The sequence below is a fragment of the Rhinopithecus roxellana genome, chromosome 7 (assembly GCF_007565055.1).
Source record: "Rhinopithecus roxellana isolate Shanxi Qingling chromosome 7, ASM756505v1, whole genome shotgun sequence".
In the NCBI taxonomy this organism is placed as follows: Eukaryota; Metazoa; Chordata; class Mammalia; order Primates; family Cercopithecidae; genus Rhinopithecus; species Rhinopithecus roxellana.
The window spans coordinates 2,602,587-2,627,555 of record NC_044555.1 but is presented as its reverse complement, the minus strand read 5'-3'; the positions used below and the strand labels follow the sequence as shown (position 1 = coordinate 2,627,555).

The 24,969-nt window shown below is 37.7% G+C and overlaps 1 protein-coding gene across 3 annotated transcripts in view; it reads left to right on the top strand.

The window, feature by feature from the left end:
- DMD (dystrophin) overlaps positions 1–24,969 on the top strand; it is a 2,245,117-nt gene that overhangs the window by 1,587,380 nt on the left and 632,768 nt on the right. For all 3 annotated transcript variants that reach the window (XM_030933724.1, XM_030933725.1, XM_030933726.1), the window contains one exon: positions 3,391–3,508. In XM_030933724.1, coding sequence (XP_030789584.1) covers positions 3,391–3,508 — 118 coding nt within the window. The remainder of the gene's footprint in view (positions 1–3,390; positions 3,509–24,969) is intronic.

Here is a 24,969-nt window from a genome sequence, read left to right as displayed (position 1 = left end):
TCTTTGCTCAGCTAGTGGAATCCATGATGAATTCTCATCTCCAAGGGGTAAGCTGTTTTTAGTAAAGCCCAGTAGCTGACTTATGACTCCTTAGAAATAGCATTGATTCCTTCCTTCTCCTGTGTTTTGTTTCTTCTAGAATGATAGAATCCATGTAGACACAATCAGTTATCATGCTTAGGTACTGGTAAGCATGTAATGATTTTAGTTTTGTTCACTTAAGTTATTTGTGTAACAACTATCTGGGATCATATCAGAGAAATAAATAAGCACAATTAGCATTCTACTTGTTTGTTATGACTAAAGCTAGGTTGAGGAAACAGAAAAGAACCAGAGGTCATATGAGGATGAAAATAATACTAGGAACAGCATGTTTGGGAGAGTAACATCTGATAGGGGTAGCAGATTGGGGGTAGAGAACAGAATTTGGTAGATGGATATTTTGGAGGCAAGTAGTTTGAATAATGATTAGATCTAAGGTGTTTTCTCATCTGTGGGTGGCTGGAAGGAATAGAGATGAAGGTGAGTTTATTTGAGAAGTTCTGGAATTATAAAACTAAGTTGGGAAGTCAAAGAAATTATAGTAGCAAGTAAATAGAATACACTAAAAAGGAAACCAAATGAAAAATAATCATTACTCTCACTATATATTTGTGTTCTTATTAGCAAGAAATTATTTTAACCACTGTTTTTATGGTGTCTTAATGAAAAAATACTGAAGTGAAGTGTATGCCATATTAAATCCCTCTATTTCTAGAAAGGGAATCAAAGGAGAAAATTCCCATTCTGCTATACTAAAAGACCACTAAGTAAAGAGCCTATTAGTGTATGATAAATCCCATAGCAATATACATTATTATTTTACAGCTTCTTTGTTGAAATGAATGTTTGTATGTGTTGACCAAAGAGTGGGATAAAAAGTTGAAATTTTGTTTTGAAATATTTTAGAAATGCATAGTTGTATTGCAGTTGTGAATCTCCTTAGATTTTTAAGGAGGCTGCTTCAAAGGATGTCATTAATAATCTTCTCAGGTGCTTACAAAGCATGTGTCTGTCAGCAGAATTAGAGAATCACCCAACTAGAGAACAGGTTTCACAATACCCTGAGACCTATTTTGTTCATTAGAGAGGAAAATGGCTTGTTTTGAGTCTAAGTTGACATGCTTGCTAATTTCAGCAATAAAAGTTGTTCATTATGGTCAGGTTTAATTTAGAGCCTGGTAAGGTTCAGATTAAAGTTGATCAAGTTACTTTTACAACAGATTTCTTAAATGAACTTTGAAATCTTAAAAGAAGGAAAAAAAGTATAGCAAACATTGAGTAATGTATCTAAAACTGAGAAGCAAAAAAATCTGGTTATTTGAGGGTGAATTAATATCAAATCAAAGAAGAACAACCCAATAAAGATAATCTTTGTTATATAAAAATTTCCGAGTATCAAAAAACACAATTTTTCATTTAAGATACACACTATACTGAACATATTTGTCCACTGCCACATGCATAGTGCCTAGAATAGTGCCCAGTGCTTAAAAATATTTATTAAAATGAATGGATGAGTAAATGAATTAATGTATTTTGCCAGCTCTGTGTATTTAAAGTTCTTTGTTAACTTTGAGGTGAAAATTTGACTTCATCTGAGATTTCTGGGTAAGTCCGTTTTAAAAATTCTATTGAACATATTCAAATATTTTAGGGTAGGCAATTCCAAAGCAACCTTTCAGCTTCCCATGTCACAGATGACCAGAGTTTCACATTCTAACACTGGGAAACATCTTATTTCATAAAATCTATCTGCTACTATATGGTTCCTATTTAAAATTTGTTCAGTACTCTCCAACTGACTTATGCCACTTACTTCAATAGCTGTCTTTGGCAGTTTGTTCCATATTTCAAACACTCTTTTGTATAAAGAAACCATAAAAGTTAGAAACCTGAAAATTGGATTTTTCTTCTGAGCAATCACAGCTTACAAATGTGGAAAATGTGTTAAAAGTTAGCCCCTCCAATTTTTCAATACAGAGAGTAGAAAGTGCCTGGAGTAGATGTACAATGTTTGGATAAGTTTGTTGCATTATTTTACTATTACCCAAAGCAATTGAGTTTAAATCACAAAGCCTGTCTCCCTACCTCTTCACAAAAGAAACACTATGTAATGATCAAAATTTGGCCTTTCCAAAACCAAAAATGATTAGAAAATCAGCAGGAGTCAAAGAACAGAGTAAATAACTAAGTTTCATATAAGTTTCAGATGCATTACTATCTACCACTTTCATCTCTTCATCTTCATTGGCTTCATGTGGTAGAACATCATATTTAAAATTATACAAACTTGCTGGCTTGTTTACTAGTGTGGTTGTTATTTAAAAAAATGAGAAAATGTAGATAAAACATCTGTCACATATTGCTTACAAACTAACAGTAAATATTACTTTTGTTTCCCCAATTAAAATAAAATTTATTGAGTTTTAGAACCAGAGTTAGTCAGATGCCTTTTTTTCATCAATTTCCTCATAAATATCTCTGCGATTTTGGTCCTTAAATCCAGAGAGACTAAGATGACAGAGACAATAGACACTGAAGAAAGGGAAGAATATCTTAATGGTTTACATTACTACCTGTAAATTAAAAATTGTTGACTTTGTTATATTTGTATTTTTATTTAAAATAGTGCTATATTAAAGTCATTTATAATACAGGGAAATAGGAATACTAACCTCTAACCTGATGCTCTCCAAACCTGCCTAAATCATAAAAGTTAATTAGATAATTTATTTAAAATGCAAGATTTGCAGCCCTTTCCACTACATGTTCATTAGTTCTGGGGTGAGGCAAAAAGGTTTGGTGATTCTTATGGACAGGCAGCTTAGGAGAAAAGCTGATTTAGCTCATCTACTTAACCTTTTCGTTTGACAGGTGAGGAATCTCAGGGTACGGTGAAGTTAAATAAGTAATATCTCTTAAATTGGTTCTGTGCTTTTTCTGTTTTTAAAATAAATATACCTTAATTTTGACATCACACAGAATGATATTGTAAGTATAAATAGCTATCTATCTTTTAAATACATTGTCGTAATTCAGAATAACATTTCTTACTCAAGGCACTCTTACAGTGGTTTAAGTAATCCGAGGTACTCTGGAATGACTCCATATGAGCCTTTAAATAAAGAAGAAAATCTATAATCAAGATTTTCATTTGAAATATTTTTGATATCTAAGAATGAAACATATTTCCTGTTAAATTGTTTTCTATAAACCCTTACACAGTGACATCTTTTTTATTTCTAAAAGTGTTTTGGCTGGTCTTACAACTGTATTTTACTTTGTATTATGTAAAAGGAATACACAACACTGAAGAACCCCGATACTAAGCGGTATTTGTTCTTACAGGCAACAGTGCAGGATTTGGAACAGAGGCGCCCCCAGTTGGAAGAACTCATTACTGCTGCCCAGAATTTGAAAAACAAGACCAGCAATCAAGAGGCTAGAACAATCATTACGGATCGAAGTAAGTTTTCTAACAAGTATGGGACACTCAAAGCAAGATGCATGCGAAGTTTCAATAACAACTTAAGTTCATATACCCCCTTCACATTTATAAACCTAATGTGAAATAATTGTAAATGATAACAATTGTGCTGAGATTTTCAGTCCATAATGTTACCTTTTAATAACTGAATGTAATTGCATTGAATAGAAGAAATACATTTTTAAATCAATTCAGGGCTTATATAGTTGCAAAGCATGCAGTGATGGGTGTGGTGACCACAGTGTGGCAGAACATTTGTTCTTTAGTTGTCATCTGGGCTGGCATCCATGGAGATGCTAGTCTCTCCCTCATATCCTTGGTTGTTGGTCTAAGCAGGCAGTGACTTCTTCCTGGGCCACCTTTCATTCCCGTCTGCAGTGACTTTCAGATCTGGATATGTCTCTGCTACTTTGATGCCCCCATTTTTTAATATCAAAAATCATCGTACTGTATCTTATGCCATACTAGGGTGGGCAGGAACTTTGGTAAGACCCATCTGACTAGATGCTGTGCATATTCTTTTCTTCTGACATACACTCCTATGTGTTTAATGGGGAGTGATTCACAGTGATTGTGTGTTGTGTCAGTGGGTTTCCATGGGGTCAGGAAGAGTGATAGAGGAAGGAGCAGGAGAAACTCGCCACCCGGTTTCCCTCAGAGATTCTCCTCAGAAATGAGGTCCAGGTCAGCTCTGCTTTCAGGTTCTCTCACATCTCTCTAGGTTTCCTCACTTCTCTCTACCTTCCTTCCCTACAGGGGCACACACTGGTATTGAATTGTCTTGCTTCCTCCGCAATATCCCCTCATTTTCCTTCCTATAACCAAAGGTTTGACACCATACAGCTCATGGTCCTCAGAGCCCAATACCAACCTGTAGACGCTGAAACAGAATCAGACTTATAAGACCCAAGATTGGCTCCAGAGGTACTTGAGAAAGGGAGGAATGAAAGAGATCAAATGAAATCCACAGGCAGACAGCCCGGGCGGCGCCTTGAGCCTAGTTAAAAGTTGACCCCGGACCTAACCGATTATGTTATCTATAGATTCCAGACGTTGTATAGACAAGCATTGTGAAAGTCCCTGTCTTGTTCTTTTTCTGTTCTAATTACCAGTGCTTGCCATATATCTCTCAACTTCCTGAGCACATCCCACCATATGTCTCCCCACCATATATCTTTCAACTCAAAGACTACCATATATCTCAACTTTAGAAAGACACCACCTGGAAAGTCCCCGATAAGGACACAGCCGTTTGTGAAAGCGCGGGAACCAATAGAAAACTGCTAAATGTATAAACTTAAAATGTTAACCAATTGTAATGCTGTAACCTAGAGAATTCCCTCATTCCTCTGCAACTTTACAAGTCCTGTTTACATTAGGCTATAAAAAGCAAGCGCACACATTGTTCGAGGCCCTCTTGTATGTTGTAGAACGGAGGGACCAAGTTCGAACTTGCATTAAAGATCCTTGCCGCTTGGCTTTGACTCTGGACTCTGGTGGTCTTCTTCGGGGAACAAACGGTCTGGGCATAACACTCCTCAGAAATGAGGTCCAGGTCAGCTCTGCTTTCAGGTTCTCTCAGATCTCTCTAGGTTTCCTCACTTCTCTCTACCTTCCTTCCCTCCAGGGGCACACACTGGTATTGAATTGTCTTGCTTCCTCCGCAATATCCCCTCATTTTCCTTCCTATAACCCAAGGAATCCTTTGTAGTGCAGGAAGGAGGAAAACCTTTCAGCCATCTTTTTTTTCTGTCTTTGAAATCTTTTGTCTTTTACCAGGCCTAGACTTTTGAAACTCGGAAACCATGAGAATCTACGTCTTCATAATTTATATTCTGCTATGTTAACCCTTCCCCAAGGAAATGACTAGTTGTCAATATGTTGGGGAAAGTGAAAGAGTAACCAGAGTAAAAGGTTAATATTTTAAAATATTATTAGTCATACTTCCACATATTGGGTAAATACTTATTGATAATAGCTAGTATTTATTCAGTACCTCATAAGCATTAGATAGTGTGTGCACGTGTGTGTGTTTCTGTTTGTGTGTAAAAAATCTTTACAGAATCTTGTGAGCTATATTTTATAATCCCCATTTTACAGATGAGAAAACAAGTTCCAAGATCAGTTATTCAAATTGCTGAAGTTTACAAAACAAGCAAAGAACAGAGCTTGGAATTTGTAAATGTCTCTTTCAGGCTTGAAAATCTGTGCTCTTTCTAGTATGTTTACCATTTCCCATCTTGTTTTGTTGCTTTTGTTAATGACCTTAATCATTGGACTAAGACTAAATACTTCTTTTGTCTGCAATTATGTATGTTTTGATTCACTTCCTAAAGACATGTCTTCTTTCAGTTGTTGGGATTGCTAATTAACATAGGCTGTTCTTGGTTTTGAAAGTTTAACTCTTCATTGTTCCTTAAACAATGACTGTGAATGTATGCTAATGTATTATTTTAGTAACACTAGCCACTATAACAGGTAATCTCCCAAATCTTGGAGTCTTACTGCGGTAGAAATTTCTTTATTTTAGTGTAGTCCAAAATAAGCAGCCCTCTTTGAAGTCATTCAGGAACCCAAACTCCTTCCATCTTTTGTGTTCAGAGCATAAGACTCATACGCATTTAATGGGCAGATGAAGAAAGTATTACTCATGAAAATTTGTCGTGAGCCAGGCCTGGAAATGGTGTGTGTTAATTTTGTTCATATTCTGTTGGATGGACCTTGTCACATGGTCACACCTAACTGCGAGGAAAGTATGGGAATAGTGTACACTGTTGAGCCTAGGAAGAGGAACAGAGTTGGTAAGAAACTAGTCAACCTCTGCATAGCTAATTTGAACAAGAAAGAATGCACTTATATTCTATAAGTTTGTGTAAATTATAGGATGTCATATGTATAACTTGCAAGGCAAGAGCAAAACTGCCTTGTAATGACCAACATAGATAGCTGTACAATCGATTTAGCAGAGCATTCCTCCACCATACTGGAGCCTTGAGGGTTCTCCAACAGGTTGGAACACACTGACCCAAAAGAGTGAATCTTAGTGAGTGATTTGCTCAATATGAGACTGAATTCCCATTACACAGATAAGTGATCAGTTTCTTGCCTGAGAAATATGGAAATTTGGCAATGATGTTTATGCAAATCTGAACATACTATACAGAGAGTTGTTTGTTATTTTACTAATGAAAAATAACTTCAATTTTTTCCCTAAGAGGAAAATCACATGAATGTATTATACAGTATTTGTTCAACATTGTCTGAACATTTTCCATTATCCCCTGCATTTTTTTGATATTGCATTGACTTTTTCATGATAGAGATTAAAAATGAATGACCAGAGGGCAAGTTTGTATCTCTCTGCCAATATTCAGTGATTTGAATAGTTCTTCTTTTCTAAGCTTTTGTGTTTTAGGAATGAATACCTTTATGAATATTGGCAGCATAGTGGAAAGACTCTAATCCAAATGGTCCAAGCAAGCATTTTCTTAAAAGCAAGTATCTGTCGAGACGTGTCATATTGCTTATTAAGAGCCTAAGCTGGAATCTTAGTTCCAAATATGCCTGGAGCCTCTAAATGGTACCAGGATATTCTGACAAGATATGTTTATCTAAACAATGTCATTTGCAGCCCTGCTACACTTCGGTTTATCTCTCCATTTGAAATCTATAAAATGGGATGGAAATTCAATACTCATAAACTTTCAATCGTATTCAAAATAGAATTTTTCTTAGTAAAGATTTGGTTTTCAGGGAAAGGACAGAAATAAAATACTTGCTCATAAAATTGTGTTTTCTCATTTGATGATTTTGGTCTTCCTTTTTATTGCCATGAAACTTCTAGAAATACTCAAAAAGAAATCAGCTAAATAAAGAAAAAAATAGTTAATATATGTATGTAATACTATATTGAAACATTTTTCTTTCTTTGGTAAATCCCATTTCATAACTCTGAACAGTTGGGAAAATCTATACATAGTTATTGCAGTCTATCAAGAGAAAAGTTCGATACAAAGCTATTTCTGTCTAATAGAAATATTCATGTTAAAATTCAAGTAATTGGGTGTGCAAGCCACCACCATGTTTTACTATATGAAACTATTACCATGGTATCTGTTGTATTCAGGTAATTATATTGATGGAAATCATGAGGTAATAATCTAGGTAAGAGAATACATTTTATCTAAATGCATCAAATGAAAAATTCTCCCTCTTTCTAATGTTCAAATTGCTGATTTTTCTTTAACTCTTTGGTTTCTGAATTTGTCAATCATTCCTGGTCATTTTCTTCTGCAAAAGGGCTGGGTCAGGGGACCAAAAGCAGGTAAGGTTAGAAGAATTTAAATTTTCTTCCTTGGAGGCGTCTGAATTATATGAAACTCTTGTTCATGTCTATTAATACTGCAAAGCATAATACCATAATACCTTGCATAGCACTGAAGAGGATTTGGAAAGAAAGAACGGCTTCCTTTTATCATTCTGTTTATTTCACAAATAATATTGGTGAATGCCGTTCCTGTAACATTTGGATTTAAGAGCCTTGTTTCTGTAGCTTCTCCCTCTGTAACCCCCACCATTACCATTTCAGGGTTACACAGCAATAGCACGCATTACTTTAAAAGACAGGCTGCCTAGACTGGCCACTTGTTAGTTTTGTAACCTTGAACAAATGACTAATCTCAGTAAACTATCTGCTCTTAGTTTCCTTCTCTGTAAAATAGGCTCACTTATAGCTATCTCATGGGTCGGGAGGATTAGATGAAATAATTAATGTAGAACACTGAGATCAGAGTTGTAGTAAAAGCTCAGTGAATGTTGGCATTTGTTATTTTAACTATACTCTATTGGGGTGCTTTGAATGTTTAGTGCAAAATATTTAATGAGCTTTTTGGTAGCTGTTTAGTTATTTCACCCCACCCCCCACCACCCCAAAAAGAGAGATTTAAAAGGCAGACAGGAGAAGGTTGCTTTGGAAAAGATGGAATAAGACATGGAAATAGAATTAAACAAATATTTGGGAAAGCCTTTTGTGGGAAATACTGCAAAATTTTTATTATTCTCTATAAATTTAGTAGCTAGATATTACTATTCTCATTTTAGAGACAGAAAACTGAGACTCAGAGAGCTTACGTAACTTGTCTAGGGTCTTAGGAAGATGACAAGTGAGGAAGTAGAATTCAAGCCCATGTCTATATGATTTTAAAGCCTGAGACACATCAAATGGAAAAGGCTGGTTAGTCAAAAAAATAGGAAGATATATTTATCTGACAACTTAAAATATTAGGACTAACCTCAGGTTATTATAGTCTTGATATACATTTTTTGCTGCTCCTATTGATACTTTTGGCTTCTATGTATTTGAGTGTCTAACCAAAGGATTGTCTTTTGCATGTGTTGGAGATGTACAGACTAGTGGACCCCAATGATCTATTAGCTGTGTAACCTTAGCCAAGTTAATTCTCTTTCCTAAACTGTGGTTCTCTCATCTGTCATGTGGAGCTAATAATAGTACTTATGCTGGTAGGGTAATTAAGAAAGTAAAATTACTGCTGTTTCTAAAGTAAATGTGTGGCACATATTAGATGCTCATTAAATGGTACATATTGTTATGATGAGATGGATTTGGTACAGAGAGAACCGGAGATGGGAAGAATATGAAGGGTGTATAATGTGGCCTTTTAAACCAAGGGAAGGACTTCTGAAACAGAATTCCAAGTTTTAAGAGGGAGTTGTTTATTTTGGAATTATTTTTTCAGCTAAGGATTTTTCAACCCAGTCCAGAATTCTTAGAGAAATTTAGTGATAGCTCATAAATTTTAAGAAAAAGAGTTCACATTATATTGCATAAAGAATGGGTATATAGGGCCATAGAAGGGGAGAATGTTCTTCTGTATGAGAATAAAAAAAAAACTCTCACATGATTTTTGAATTAACTGACAGTTTTATAGCAGCTTTGTCAACCCATCATTCATTGCTGCAACCAAATGTATGAAATCCTTCATGGCGAAATAAAAAGGCTCTGTTGTTCTCCACATTTTTATGAAATCTCTGTTGCTAACGAAATGCCAGCCAATATCTTCCTCTCAGGTATTGTCTATTAGAGAGTTGCTTATTTTAGAAGAAGTGGAGTCAACCATATAAATTTCCTCCTTTTGACATCTAGCACCTGCTGTCAACCTGTTATAGCTACAAGCAGCTCTCAAAATTTACATCCACTAGGATGCCGCTGGCAACCAAAGAGTTCAGTTCAGTTCAGCAAACATTTGAATGCTTACTCTGTGGTATCTAACATCATAGATGGTAGAGGGGATACAAGAAAAAAGTAAGATTCAGCCTTTGTCTTTAAAGAGCTCACAATCAAATGTGGGTACTTGGACAAGTATATTTAGGCAAGGCAGTTTAGGATAGGTCCTTCAGTAGAGCAGTATTACAAAATGTTGAGAGAAAACTAGAGGAGGAGTTTTAAATGAGGGCTTAGTGGAATGCTTCCAGGAGGAGGCTGAATTTGACCTGGTCATGAATAAGACTTTGAAAAGCAGAAGGAAGCTGGAGAGGGAAGGGTATTTCAGGAATTGATGACAAGAGAGTTCGTAATTAAACCTGTTAACAGTGGGGGTGGAAGAGGAATATCAGCATGAGAGTGTGTGTGTGTGTGTGTATGTGTGTGTGTGTGTGTGTTGTGGAGGATAAGGGAGTAAATGAAGTCAGTGAGACCAGTTAGGCAAGAGAGCCCAAGCTGGAGCAGTGACCATGGAGTAAAAAGAAAGAAGTGAAATTGAGACATAAGGTGGAGCTAGAATTAACAGGATTTTGACATTGATTGCATGTATGAAACTGTCAATCTAAGAGAAGGCCTGCCTCTAAGAGTTGGAGATTGAGTTCTTTGGAAGATTAATGTCGTAACCAGAGACAAACTCAGGACAAGGAGTTGATTATGGGAGACAAAGTAATGTGCTTAACGTGAAGCTATATGACTATACTGAGATTTTAAAGAAATGGTTGAAAACATGGACATTGTAGGAGTCGATGTTACTTTTGGACATGAATTTGAAAGTTACCTGGAGTGGCCGAGCTTGCACAGAGAAAGGGTACCTGGTGCAAAGAAAAGTGAACTTAGGAAAAAGCCTAGAGGTTGGTTTACATTTAAGAAATTTGAGAAGAGGTAGCACCACCCACCCCTACGCAGCCCCCAACCCTGCCAACTTACAATATAGGTGCATTTAGACACACACTGAATAATACTTTTTTTTTTCTTTTTGAGACAGAGTCCCGCTCCATTGCCCAGGCTGGAGTGCAGTGGTGCCATCTTCGCTCACTGCAACTCCACTTCCCAGATTCAAGTGATTATCTTGCCTTATCCTCCAGAGTAGCTGGGATTACAGGCTCCCACCACCATGCCCAGCTAATTTTTTTGTATTTCTAGTAGAGATGTGGTTTCATCATGTTGACCAGACTGGTCTCAAACTCTTGACTTCAGGTAATCTGCCTGCCTCCCAGAATGCTGGGATTACAGATCTGAGCCACCATGCCCGGCCTGAATAATGAATTTATAAGTGCCACCCTGTATGGTTTCCTTTTTCTGCTACTGTACAACCATTCAAGTAACATAAGTTTCATCCTAGTTCTTAATGATACTATGAATAAAGTACAGAAACTCTTTAGCTGAAGGTTAAAGATTGTTGTGTTTAGGTAGATCAGGTTTCTGAGGCAGCCGTCAGTATACCAGGGAAAGTAGCCATTACTATTTGCCTTGTAGGTCTGATGAATGCTTTAGCTTTTTATTTTTTATATGTCTAAGTTACTCTAAAAATTCTTATGGAAGAATAAAGAGATAGTGAAAGACAATCTTATGAGAAATTTTAATAAGAATTGAAATACAGGCCGGGCACGGTGGCTCACTCCTATAATCCCAGCACTTTGGGAGGCTGAAGCGATGGATCACCTGAGGTCAGGAGTTTGAAACCAGCCTGGCTGACATGGTGAAACCCCATCTCTACTAAAAATATAAAAAAATTAGCCAGGCATGGTGGCGGGCACCTGTAATCCCAGCTACTTGGGAGGTCGAGGCAGGATAATTGCTTGAACCCAGGAGGCGGAGGTTGCACTGAGCCGAGATCATGCCATTGCATTCTAGCCTGGGCAACAAGAGTGAAACTCCATCTTAAATAAATAATAAATAATAAAAAAGAAATGCAACAAACTTTTTGTATCAAATAAATTTTGGTGCACAAGCATCACAAATGACATAATATATCTGTCCCACATCCTTTAGCAAAACAGGATTGTTAAAATTCTTACAGCTAAATATTATGTGGTGAAGTTCTTCCTGTTGAATAATTAAGTGGATTAAAATATCATATTTCCTTTCTGTCATTAGAAATATACTGTGCATTAATCAGTCCTTGTGCCTGAGAATATTTATCTAGGTTATCATCATCTGAAAACTCACAGTCCAATATTTCACCTGTATTATCAATTTCACCATTATCATTAGAGTTTAGAATGCTGCTTTCTGTCTCTTTGCATCTATCTTCTGTTGTATCTAATAATTTGTGTGTGTGTGTAGATATATATATATATATAGAGAGAGAGATTGGTAATAATACTAATATATATAATAATATTGTGTATATATACACACATACAGAAAGAGAGATTGATTTTAAGCCATTAACTCATGTGATTGTGGGAGCTGAAAAGTCAAAAATCTGTAGGACAGCCTGGCAGGATGGAGACCAAGGGAAGAGTTGATGTGGCAATCTTGAGTCCAGAGGTAATCTGAAAGCAGAATTCCTTCCTTTTCTGGGGACTTCAATCTTTTCTCTTAAGGACTTCAAAATTGATTAGAGAAGGCCCACCCACAGTATGGAGGGTAATCTGCTTTACTCAAAGTCTGCCGATTGAAATGTTAATCACATCTAAAAAATACCTTCACAGCAACATCTAGATTGGTGTTTGACCAAACAACTTGGAACCATAGCCTACCCAAGTTAACACATACAATTAACCATCATCAACCATCATCATGAGGTTCATAATGTCATGTGTTTCTTCACATATAAATCTCATGGTTCTTTTATTTTCTAGTAGTACCTAGTTAATAAGGTACTTGGAAATATATGTTAAATAATAGAAATGGTCTTTAATATCTTAATAAATTTCAGAGTTCTATCAGAGTAATTATAACTTGTATATAAAAACTTACATATAAAAAACAAGTATGTTTTTTCTTCCTATAAGTCATGTTAATACTAATTATCTGTCATGAAATGAATGTTTTCCATTTTTCATAAATGTATTTCATTTTTAAATTGTTTAAGATGATTAATATCAAAATATATTTGAATAGAATTTAAAATCCAAATTACCTGTTACGATTATATTTAATTATAAATCTTTCAAGTGAGTTTATAATAGGAAAAATATTTTTTATTAAAGTGGTGTACCATAATTATGAACATAAATAGTGTTTTCTAATTATTTATGTCTTAATTATGTTTCTTTTTAAGGGGAAAGATCTGGGTTAACAAATGTTTTCTTCATCCAATTTGAAAATTAAACATAATAAACATAACTATTAAATAAATAAACCAGGTGAAAATAGTTTTTCTTCCTTTTTTGTGATAAAGATGATTATGAGTAAATATATTAAGGAATTTTATACTCAGATAAAGTGAGCTAATAAGACAAATACAAACAGATGCGCCCGGAAAGAGATATTCTACATGTTTATAGGCTAGCGTTTTTACCTTATGACCTACTGGGGCATTGCAACTAAAGTCTTGAATTTCTGTTATATTTTGGTACCTGCGGGCATAAATAGGAATATTACTCCTTGGTGACATCATGCATTTTAGATAAAACTAAGCCAAGGGTTCAACATGTGCCATGGACTGTCCCTAAAAAAATGCTCTCAGCTCTCAAGTTACAGAAAATTGTAGGGATTATTATTTTGTACTTACTACTTCTTTCTTTACCAAAATTTACTTATACATAATTTGAAGCAACAGAACAAATTGCTTGCCACCTGTCTTTATTCTGTTGTATTTGTCTTAAGTAAAACATTTATAAAGTAAGTAGGAAGGATTGATAGATTGTGACCTTTCTACATGAAAAGGGGAAAGCTGAGCTTGTTCTACTTCTGTCAGGAAAGAGTTTGAATAGTTACCTGTTACTGTAAAACAGTCAATCACCCCGAACTTCATGTCCTAAAGTGGCAATAATCATTTATTATCACTCATAGGTTCTGTAGGTCAGGATTCATGCATTACTTGGTTGAGGGGTTCTGTCTCACGATCACTCATGAGGTTGCAGTCAGATGTCAGTTAGGCTGCAGTCATATGATGGCTTGACTGGGGCTGAAGGATTCACTTTCACAGTGAGTTACTTGTATAGTTTGTGAGTTGGTGCTGTCTAGTTGGTTTCTCTCTAAATGAGTTCCTCCATGGGACTACTTGTGTTCTTATGATGTGGTGGCTGGCTTACCCTAGGACAAGCAACCCATGAGTTTTGCCTTGAGTTTTCTGAAACATGATCCCATGTTGCTTTCACTATCCCCATTAGACACTCCCACAAATGCCAATCATACTCTTTGCCCTAAAAGTTGCAGACTACTTGTACATGTCCTTTATCCTACATGTGTACAGGAATCATGTGCAGAATAACATGTGTTCTTGTTTCTTTTAAGAAAATTTATATCTTCCGGACATGATGATAATTATCTCAGGTCCACTCAGCCTGGCTCCACATGGAAAATACGGGTATTGTAAAGAAAACTTTAGAGTTTTGAAGGCCTAACAAAAAGACCTAGGAAGCTAGTAGTTGGTTATGAGATAATTATAACGATGATGAAAACAATTGTGATTATTACTTTTATGTTAGTGCGATAAATACATAAGAATATCCTTCTTTAATTTCACTCCTTAATTTCCTTAATCCCCATTTTGACTTCTGGATTAGAGGAAAGCTATACTATCTACCTGATTGCACAAAAAGACTGGACTGAGGAGGGGTAACCATTAGGACTCTTGTTAGTTGAAGGTAATAAACTATGTTACTTCAGTGGCTAAAACAAACAGGAGCTTTTTTCTCATATAAAACTAGAAATCAGGAAACAAATGGTTGCTGATGCTGGTTTATCAGTTTGACAGGGTCTACCTTTATCCTGGAGATTCTTTGGTCTTTATTTCTTTAGTAATATAGTAGTAACAGCACTGAATCTAAAATAAGAGCACTTAGTTCAAGCACTGGCTCTGCCCCTTAGTGACAGTGGGACCCATGGCAAATTATTTAATCTCTCCAACAGTTTATTTTCTCATCTGTAAAACTGGGCTCCTGATAACTTCCATATCAGTTTGGTGTTAGGATTCAATGAAATGACACATGGAAAAGTCCTTTTCAAATGGCTACTCACTATACAAATATTAATGTCTTAGTAAGCTCAGGCTGCTATAAAATAATGCCATAGACTGGGTGGCTTAAACAACAGGCAGTTGTTTTTCACAGTTCTGAAAATTGAGAAGTACAAGATCATGGTGCTGACCGATTTGGTTGCTGTATCCTCCTATGTTGGGGAGAGAGGTGGGGCAGAGAGGTACTCTAGTCTCTCTTCTTACTCTTCTTAAAAGGACACTAATCCAGTTACGGAGGCCTCATCCTATGACCTTATCTAACCCTTATTATTTCTCAAAGGCCCCGCCTCCAAATATCCATTGGGGGTTAGCACTTCAACATACAAATGGTAGCGGGGTTGGGGGGAATGCCAACATTCAGTCCATAACAATCAGTTATCCTCATTATTGAGAGTTCCACTAGGCCTTCTCGAGGGTTGGCAATGATAGTGCCCTGCTATAAGAGCAAAAATTTTTCACATCTAGAAAATGGGTGCATGAATATTGGTAACTGTTCTAATGTCTGTGCACAGAATTTTTAGAACTTGCTCGAGAAATTTGTCTTTGCTGACAGTGTTGCTTCTCTTGAATTCCAGTCAAGGGCCTGGAAAAAAATAGGTTTGCCATCAAGATTCTCTGAATGAATAAATGAAATGCTCTGATAGTTTCTTTCAATATTAAGATAAAGCAAAATGTATGCAGAATATTCTGTTTTCAAGTTTCCAATTACTGCATAGTTTGGCTTATTGCTGTCTCTAAGTCTAACCCTGGGTCATAGGAGTAAAGCCATTGGGGGTCCCCTACAAAGGATACAAGGCAGTGATAGAAATAATAAGCCTGACAATTGGAGTCAGATTTTTCTCTTTCATATAGGAACCATGGAGCTGTTGCCCTGGGCCACAGCTCACTCTCAGAAAAACATAGAACTGGTCGAGGAAAGGAAAGGCAGGGAGTCCTTGATTCACTTGTTATCAGAAAATTATCTGTTCAAACAACAGAATGTTTGGAAAGATAAAATCAAGTCTCAAATGCACAGAATAAGAATGAGGGGAAAGCACCTTTCTCTATAATTAAACAGAAAAGTGTGCCATGAATTGATAAAATCCAGTCAACCTGCAAATGTGAACATCAAGTGTAATTGTGCAGAACGATAAGGTAATATGAACAGCACAGGAATATAAAGGCTCATGTTGACCCTTTAAAACAATGGCACTTTACCTATTCCTCATGAAGGATTTGGTTTAGTCTAATCCCTTGTAGGAACCACTAAGAGGAGAAGGCATATCCTTTTGGGATGTAAAATGGGGAATTCTTTCTATGATTACAGGAATTTGTAGATTGCTCAGAGTTTTAGGACAGCAGGTTATGTGTCTCTCAATGTTGGGTACCATGCCAAACGTACTTTAAGAGACATAGCAATAAATAGAATGGGATTCATTTTTTTTCTTAGTGTCTGGCAGGGCCACCAAAATGCCCACGTTTCCCTTCAGTAGCTTGGTATTTTGGTAACTAAAAACATGTTCCAGGGAACTCCAGAATATGAAACATTTCAGACAATTTGAAGCTGTCAAAATTTTCACTTGTTTATGGGACAAATAAAATGTAACTTTATTCAGATTTCAAAATATCTCATAAAAGAATAATACTTTAGATTTGTGCTGTGCTCTACATGAATTGGATGAGGAACTCTTATACATATGTAAGTGGATTTTATTTTCACAACAGTCCCTATGGTAGATATTGTCCTATTGTCCTTATTAAATAAATGAGAGAACCAACAATCAAAGGTATTAATATTTTGCATAAGGTCACACAGATAGCAGAACCAGGATTTATTCCAACTCCTCTGATTCTAAAAATAGGTGTTAGATGGGTGTTCTTTCCCCAAACCTATGCTGAAAGGAGGCCACATTTGGAGTCAGTTATTGAAAGTTTAAATATATATATATTTTAACTTTTATATATGTCAGTTATAATATATATTATCTATAACTGACAGTTTACATATATATGTGTGTGTGTGTGTGTATTCTTATATACTCGTGCATATAGTTATAAAGTACATGCTTATATGTCAATTTATATATACTACTGATACATTTATATAAACTGTTTATCAACTTGTGATAGTTTATTTCAATTAAGTTCAAATATATTGGGTATTTATTGACTCATGGGACATAAAATTTCTCAGGCATTAATTTCTACACCTTTAAGCAAAATAACGTTTAGCCCGTTTTAGAAAGATAAAAGGCTAACATATGTTTTGCTTTTGTTTGTTTGTTTTGTTTTGTTTTGTTGTTTTGAGATGGAGTTTTGCTCTTGTTGCCCAGGGTGGAGTGCAATGGTGCGATCTCAGCTCACAGCAACCTCCGCCTCCTGGGTTCAAGTGATTCTCCTGCCTCAGCCTCCTGAGTACCTGGGATTACAGGCACACGCCACCATGCCTGACTAATTTTGTATTTTTAGTAGAGACGGAGTTTCTCCATGTTGGTCAGGCTGGTCTCGAACTCCCGACCTCAGGTGATCTGCCCGCCTCAGCATCCCAAAGTGCTGGGATTACAGGCACCAGCCATCGCGCCTGACCGCTAACATGTTTTTTTTTTTTTTTTTTTTTTTTTTTTTATTATACTTTAAGTTCTAGGGTACATGTGCATAACGTGCAGGTTTGTTACATATGTATACTTATGCCATGTTGGTGTGCTGCACCCATCAACTCGTCAGCACCCATCAATTCATCATTTATATCATGTATAAATCCCCAATGCAATCCCTCCCTCCTCCCCCCTCCCCCCTCCCCATGATAGACCCCAGTGTGTGATGTTCCCCTTCCCGAGTCCAAGTGATCTCATTGTTCAGTTCCCACCTATGAGTGAGAACATGCGGTGTTTGGTTTTCTCTTCTTGTGATAGTTTGCTAAGAATGATGGTTTCCAGCTGCATCCATGTCCCTACAAAGGACGCAAACTCATCCTTTTTTATGGCTGCATAGTATTCCATGGTGTATATGTGCCACATTTTCTTAATCCAGTCTGTCACAGATGGACATTTGGGTTGATTCCAAGTCTTTGCTATTGTGAATAGTGCCGCAATAAACATACGTGTACATGTGTCTTTGTAGTAGACTAATTTATAATCCTTTGGGTATATACCCAGTAGTGGGATGGCTGGGTCATATGGTACATCTAGTTCTAGATCCTTGAGGAATTGCCATACTGTTTTCCATAATGGTTGAACTAGTTTACAATCCCACCAACAGTGTAAAAGTGTTCCTATTTCTCCACATCCTCTCCAACACCCGTTGTTTCCTGACTTCTTAATGATTGCCATTCTAACTGGTGTGAGATGGTATCTCATTGTGGTTTTGATTTGCATTTCTCTGATGGCCAGTGATGATGAGCATTTTTTCATGTGTCTGTTGGCTGTATGAATATCTTCTTTTGAGAAATGTCTGTTCATATCCTTTCCCCACTTTTTGATGGGGTTGTTTGTTTTTTTCTCGTATATTTGTTTGAGTTCTTTGTAGATTCTGGATATTAGCCCTTTGTCAGATGAGTAGGTTGCAAAAATTTTCTCCCATTCTGTAGGTTGCCTGTTCACTCTGATGGTAGTTTCTTTTGCTGTGCAAAAGCTCTTTAGTTTAATTAGATCCCATTTGTCAATTATGGCTTTTGCTGCCGTTGCTTTTGGTGTTTTAGACATGAAGTCCTTGCCCATGCCTATGTCCTGAATGGTACTACCTAGATTTTCTTCTAGGGTTTTTATGGTATTAGGTCTAACATTTAAGTCTCTAATCCATCTTGAATTAATCTTCGTATAAGGGGTAAGGAAAGGATCCAGTTTCAGCTTTCTACTTATGGCTAGCCAATTTTCCCAGCACCATTTATTAAATAGGGAATCCTTTCCCCATTTCTTGTTTCTCTCAGGTTTGTCAAAGATCAGATGGCTGTAGATGTGCGGTATTATTTCTGAGGACTCTGTTCTGTTCCATTGGTCTATATCTCTGTTTTGGTACCAGTACCATGCTGTTTTGGTTACTGTAGCCTTGTAGTATAGTTTGAAGTCAGGTAGCGTGACGCCTCCAGCTTTTTCCTTTTGACTTAGGATTGTCTTGGCAATGCGGGCTCTTTTTTGGTTCCATATGAACTTTAAAGCAGTTTTTTCCAATTCTGTGAAGAAAGTCATTGGTAGCTTGATGGGGATGGCATTGAATCTATAAATAACCTTGGGGAGTATGGCCATTTTCACGATATTGATTCTTCCTATCCATGAGCATGGTATGTTCTTCCATTTGTTTGTGTCCTCTTTGATTTCACTGAGCAGTGGTTTGTAGTTCTCCTTGAAGAGGTCCTTTACATCCCTTGTAAGCTGGATTCCTAGGTATTTTATTCTCTTTGAAGCAATTGGGAATGGAAGTTCATTCCTGATTTGGCTCTCTGCTTGTCTGTTGCTGGTGTATAAGAATGCTTGTGATTTTTGCACATTAATTTTGTATCCTGAGACTTTGCTGAAGTTGCTTATCAGCTTAAGGAGATTTTGGGCTGAGACGATGGGGTTTTCTAAATATACAATCATGTCATCTGCAAACAGGGACAATTTGACTTCTTCTTTTCCTAACTGGATACCCTTGATTTCTTTCTCTTGCCTGATTGCCCTAGCCAGAACTTCCAACACTATGTTGAATAGGAGTGGTGAGAGAGGGCATCCCTGTCTTGTGCCAGTTTTCAAAGGGAATTTTTCCAGTTTTTGCCCATTCAGTATGATATTAGCTGTGGGTTTGTCATAAATAGCTCTTATTATTTTGAGGTACGTTCCATCAATACCGAATTTATTGAGCGTTTTTAGCATGAAGGGCTGTTGAATTTTGTCAAAAGCCTTTTCTGCATCTATTGAGACAATCATGTGGTTCTTGTCTTTGGTTCTGTTTATATGCTGGATTACGTTTATTGATTTGCGAATGTTGAACCAGCCTTGCATCCCAGGGATGAAGCCCACTTGATCATGGTGGATAAGCTTTTTGATGTGCTGCTGAATCCGGTTTGCCAGTATTTTATTGAGGATTTTTGCATCAATGTTCATCAGGGATATTGGTCTAAAATTCTCTTTTTTTGTTGTGTCTCTGCCAGGCTTTGGTATCAGGATGATGTTGGCCTCATAAAATGAGTTAGGGAGGATTCCCTCTTTTTCTATTGATTGGAATAGTTTCAGAAGGAATGGTACCAGCTCCTCCTTGTACCTCTGGTAGAATTCAGCTGTGAATCCATCTGGTCCTGGACTTTTTTTGGTGGGTAGGCTATTAATTGTTGCCTCAATTTCAGAGCCTGCTATTGGTCTATTCAGGGATTCAACTTCTTCCTGGTTTAGCCTTGGGAGAGTGTAAGTGTCCAGGAAATTATCCATTTCTTCTAGATTTTCTAGTTGATTTGCGTAGAGGCGTTTATAGTATTCTCTGATGGTAGTTTGTATTTCTGTGGGGTCAGTGGTGATATCCCCTTTATCATTTTTTATTGCATCTATTTGATTCCTCTCTCTTTTTTTCTTTATTAGCCTTGCTAGCGGTCTGTCAATTTTGTTGATCTTTTCAAAAAACCAACTCCTGGATTCATTGATTTTTTGGAGGGTTTTTTGTGTCTCTATCTCCTTCAGTTCTGCTCTGATCTTAGTTATTTCTTGCCTTCTGCTAGCTTTTGAATGTGATTGCTCTTGCCTCTCTAGTTCTTTTAATTGTGATGTTAGAGTGTCAATTTTAGATCTTTCCTGCTTTCTCTTGTGGGCATTTAGTGCTATAAATTTCCCTCTACACACTGCTTTAAATGTGTCCCAGAGATTCTGGTATGTTGTATCTTTGTTCTCATTGGTTTCAAAGAACATCTTTATTTCCGCTTTCATTTCGTTATGTACCCAGTAGTCATTCAGGAGCAGGTTGTTCAGTTTCCATGTAGTTGAGCGGTTTTGATTGAGTTTCTTAGTCCTGAGTTCTAGTTTGATTGCACTGTGGTCTGAGAGACAGTTTGTTATAATTTCTGTTCTTTTACATTTGCTGAGGAGTACTTTACTTCCAATTATGTGGTCAATTTTGGAATAAGTGCGATGTGGTGCTGAGAAGAATGTATATTCTGTTGATTTGGGGTGGAGAGTTCTATAGATGTCTATTAGGTCCGCTTGGTGCAGAGATGAGTTCAATTCCTGGATATCCTTGTTAACTTTCTGTCTCGTTGATCTGTCTAATGTTGACAGCGGAGTGTTGAAGTCCCCCATTATTATTGTATGGGAGTCTAAGTCTCTTTGTAAGTCTCTAAGGACTTGCTTTATGAATCTGGGTGCTCCTGTATTGGGTGCATATATATTTAGGAGAGTTAGCTCTTCCTGTTGAATTGATCCCTTTACCATTATGTAATGGCCTTCTTTGTCTCTTTTGATCTTTGATGGTTTAAAGTCTGTTTTATCAGAGACTAGGATTGCAACCCCTGCTTTTTTTTGTTCTCCATTTGCTTGGTAGATCTTCCTCCATCCCTTTATTTTGAGCCTATGTATGTCTCTGCATGTGAGATGGGTCTCCTGAATACAGCAGACTGATGGGTCTTGACTCTTTATCCAGTTTGCCAGTCTGTGTCTTTTAATTGGAGCATTTAGTCCATTAACATTTAAGGTTAATATTGTTATGTGTGAACTTGATCCTGCCATTATGATATTAACTGGTTATTTTGCTCGTTAGTTGATGCAGTTTCTTCCTAGCCTCGATGGTCTTTACATTTTGCCAAGTTTTTGCGATGGCTGGTACCGGTTGTTCCTTTCCATGTTTAGGGCTTCCTTCAGGGTCTCTTGTAAGGCAGGCCTGGTGGTGACAAAATCTCTAAGCATTTGCTTATCTGTAAAGGATTTTATTTCTCCTTCACTTATGAAACTTAGTTTGGCTGGATATGAAATTCTGGGTTGAAAATTCTTTTCTTTAAGAACGTTGAATATTGGCCCCCACTCTCTTCTGGCTTGTAGAGTTTCTGCCGAGAGATCTGCTGTTAGTCTGATGGGCTTCCCTTTGTGGGTGACCCGACCTTTCTCTCTGGCTGCCCTTAAGATTTTTTCCTTCATTTCAACTTTGGTGAATCTGGCAATTATGTGTCTTGGAGTTGCTCTTCTGGAGGAGTATCTTTGTGGCGTTCTCTGTATTTCCTGAATTTGAATGTTGGCCTGCCCTACTAGGTTGGGGAAGTTCTCCTGGATGATATCCTGAAGAGTGTTTTCCAACTTGGTTCCATTTTCCCCCTCACTTTCAGGCACCCCAATCAGACGTAGATTTGGTCTTTTTACGTAATCCCATACTTCTTGCAGGCTTTGCTCATTTCTTTTTCTTCTTTTTTCTTTTGGTTTCTCTTCTCGCTTCATTTCATTCATTTGATCTTCAATCGCTGATACTCTTTCTTCCAGTTGATCGAGTCGGTTACTGAAGCTTGTGCATTTGTCACGTATTTCTCGTGTCATGGTTTTCATCTCTGTCATTTCGTTTATGATCTTCTCTGCATTAATGAGTCTAGCTGTCAATTCTTCCACTCTTTTTTCAAGATTTTTAGTTTCTTTGCGCTGGGTACGTAATTCCTCCTTTAGCTCTGATAAGTTTGATGGACTGAAGCCTTCTTCTCTCCTCTCGTCAAAGTCATTCTCTGACCAGCTTTGATCCGTTGCTGGTGATGGGCTGCGCTCCTTTGCAGGGGGAGATGCGCTCTTATTTTTTGAATTTCCAGCTTTTCTGCCCTGCTTCTTCCCCATCTTTGTGGTTTTATCTGTCTCTGGTCTTTGATGGTGGTGACGAAATGATGGGGTTTTGGTATAGGTGTCCTTCCTGTTTGATAGTTTTCCTTCTGACAGTCAGAAGGACTCTCTGTTGGTCTGTTGGAGATTGCTTGAGGTCCACTCCAGACCCTGTTTGCCTGGGTATCAGCAGCAGAGGTTGCCGAAGATAGAATATTGCTGAACAGCGAGTGTACCTGTCTGATTCTTCCTTTGGAAGTGTCCTCTCAGGGGTGTACTCCACCCTGTGAGGTGTGGGGTGTCAGACTGCCCCTAGTGGGGGATTTCTCCCAGCTAGGCTACTCAGGGGTCAGGGACACACCTGAGCAGGCAGTCTGTCCGTTCTCAGATCTCAACCTCCGCGTTGGGAGATCCGCGGCTCTCCCCAAAGCTGTCAGACAGAGTCGTTCGCGTCTGCACCGGCTCCCGCTACTTCCCCTGTTGGTCTTCAGCTGTGCGCTGTCCCCAGAGGTGGAGACTACAGAGACAGGCAGGCTTCCTTGAGCTGCTGTGAGCTCCACCCAGTTTGAGCTTCCCAGCGGCTTTGTTTACCTACTTAAGCCTCAGCAATGGCGGGCGCCCCTCCCCCAACCTCGCTGCTGCCTTGCGGATAGATCGCGGCAGACTGCTGTGTTAGCAGTGAGGGAGGCTTCGTGGGCGTGGGACCCTCCCGGCCAGGTGTGGGATATATTCTCCTGGAATGCCTGTATGCTTACAGCGCAGTATTGGGGTGGGAGTTACCCGATTTTCCAGGTGTTGTGTGTCTCAGTTCCCCTGGCTAGGAAAACGGATCCCCTTCCCCCTTGCGCTTCCAGGTGAGGCGATGCCTCGCCCTGCTTCAGCTCTCGCTGGTCAGGCTGCAGCAGCTGACCAGCACCGATTGTCCGGCACTCCCTAGTGAGATGACCCCAGTACCTCAGTTGAAAATGCAGAAATCACCGGTGTTCTGTGTCGCTCGCGCTGGGAGTTGGAGACTGGAGTTGTTCCTATTCGGCCATCTTGCTCCGCCCGCTAACATGTTTTTAAAAAATAAACACCATTCGAGTAGGAAAAGTGGGAGAACTGGTGGTTCAGGTAGAGATATAGAGATGGGAGAGCAAGTCACTTTCTCATGTTGCCACATCTGTAAGTTACAAATGCCAGAGATGAGGAATTTCAACGTTGTTGTGTCTCTCTGAGGACATTCTCCATGTAGTATATGTTTTACCTCCCTGATGGACAGTAAGCATCAAACTGTTACTCCTTTATATTTGAATTATTTTAATTCTAACATCTTGTTCTGAAAATAACAAGCATGCCATAAATAATTACTGATTGATTGGACTGTCTCACAGGGGAGCTGGCAGCTAGTGTAGGCTACAAGCTGCCATCATCATCTCCATGACCATGAGTCATCACTAGAATTACCCTGAAGAGATTAATAAAATGCCCTGTTTGAAAAGCAAACAAAAAGCCAAAAGAAACCCAAAGCAAACAGACCCAGACTTTGCAATGGTAAGTGAATTTTCAGTCTTAAGGGATTGAGAGTCTTTTTCGTACAATCTCTTATAAAAATATAACAGATTTTAAAAGCACCTTGGTCTGATTCCAGTTCACATACCTCGTCCTTGCAGAATACAACATACTAGGCCATTTGAAATGTTCCTCAGTTTACTTTTGGAGGATCTGCTGATTTGAGCAAAATGGAAATGAAATGTATATAGAAAGCTCATAATCTTAAAAAGCTCAGTTTTGCAGCTCCCTCCCCAACCGCCAATCTTGAAAGCAGGAATTTGGATTAGGGTTTTTTAATAAAACTTTCTTTTTCTTACTACCATGTTTTTTGAGAGGGTACAGAGAACTCATTAAAATGTTATGTTATAACTTAAGGCAAAATGGGAATGAGAATTTGCATTATATAAACAAAGTGTATGACTAAGTAACCTGTTACATATAAAGTGTATGAGTAAGTAATCTGTTGTCCCTAGGAGAAGTAGAGTAAATATCAACATGTGGCAACTAACAGAATGTGTTGTGATCGCTAAAACAGCACGTTCATTGACTTTACACTTCAGTAAGTAGGTGATGAATTTTACAAATTTTAGGACTTAACCAGGCTGTCCATAATACTTTGCATCAGTAAGTACCAAAATCTATAATAGGCACTTGGGAGTTTCTTAATTTAATAATATTAATAGTATTTTGTTTATGTTTTGATTTAATTGTATCATTTCATTATTTTTGTGTCCTGATTCTAAATATATACATCAACAAGCTACATGGCCAT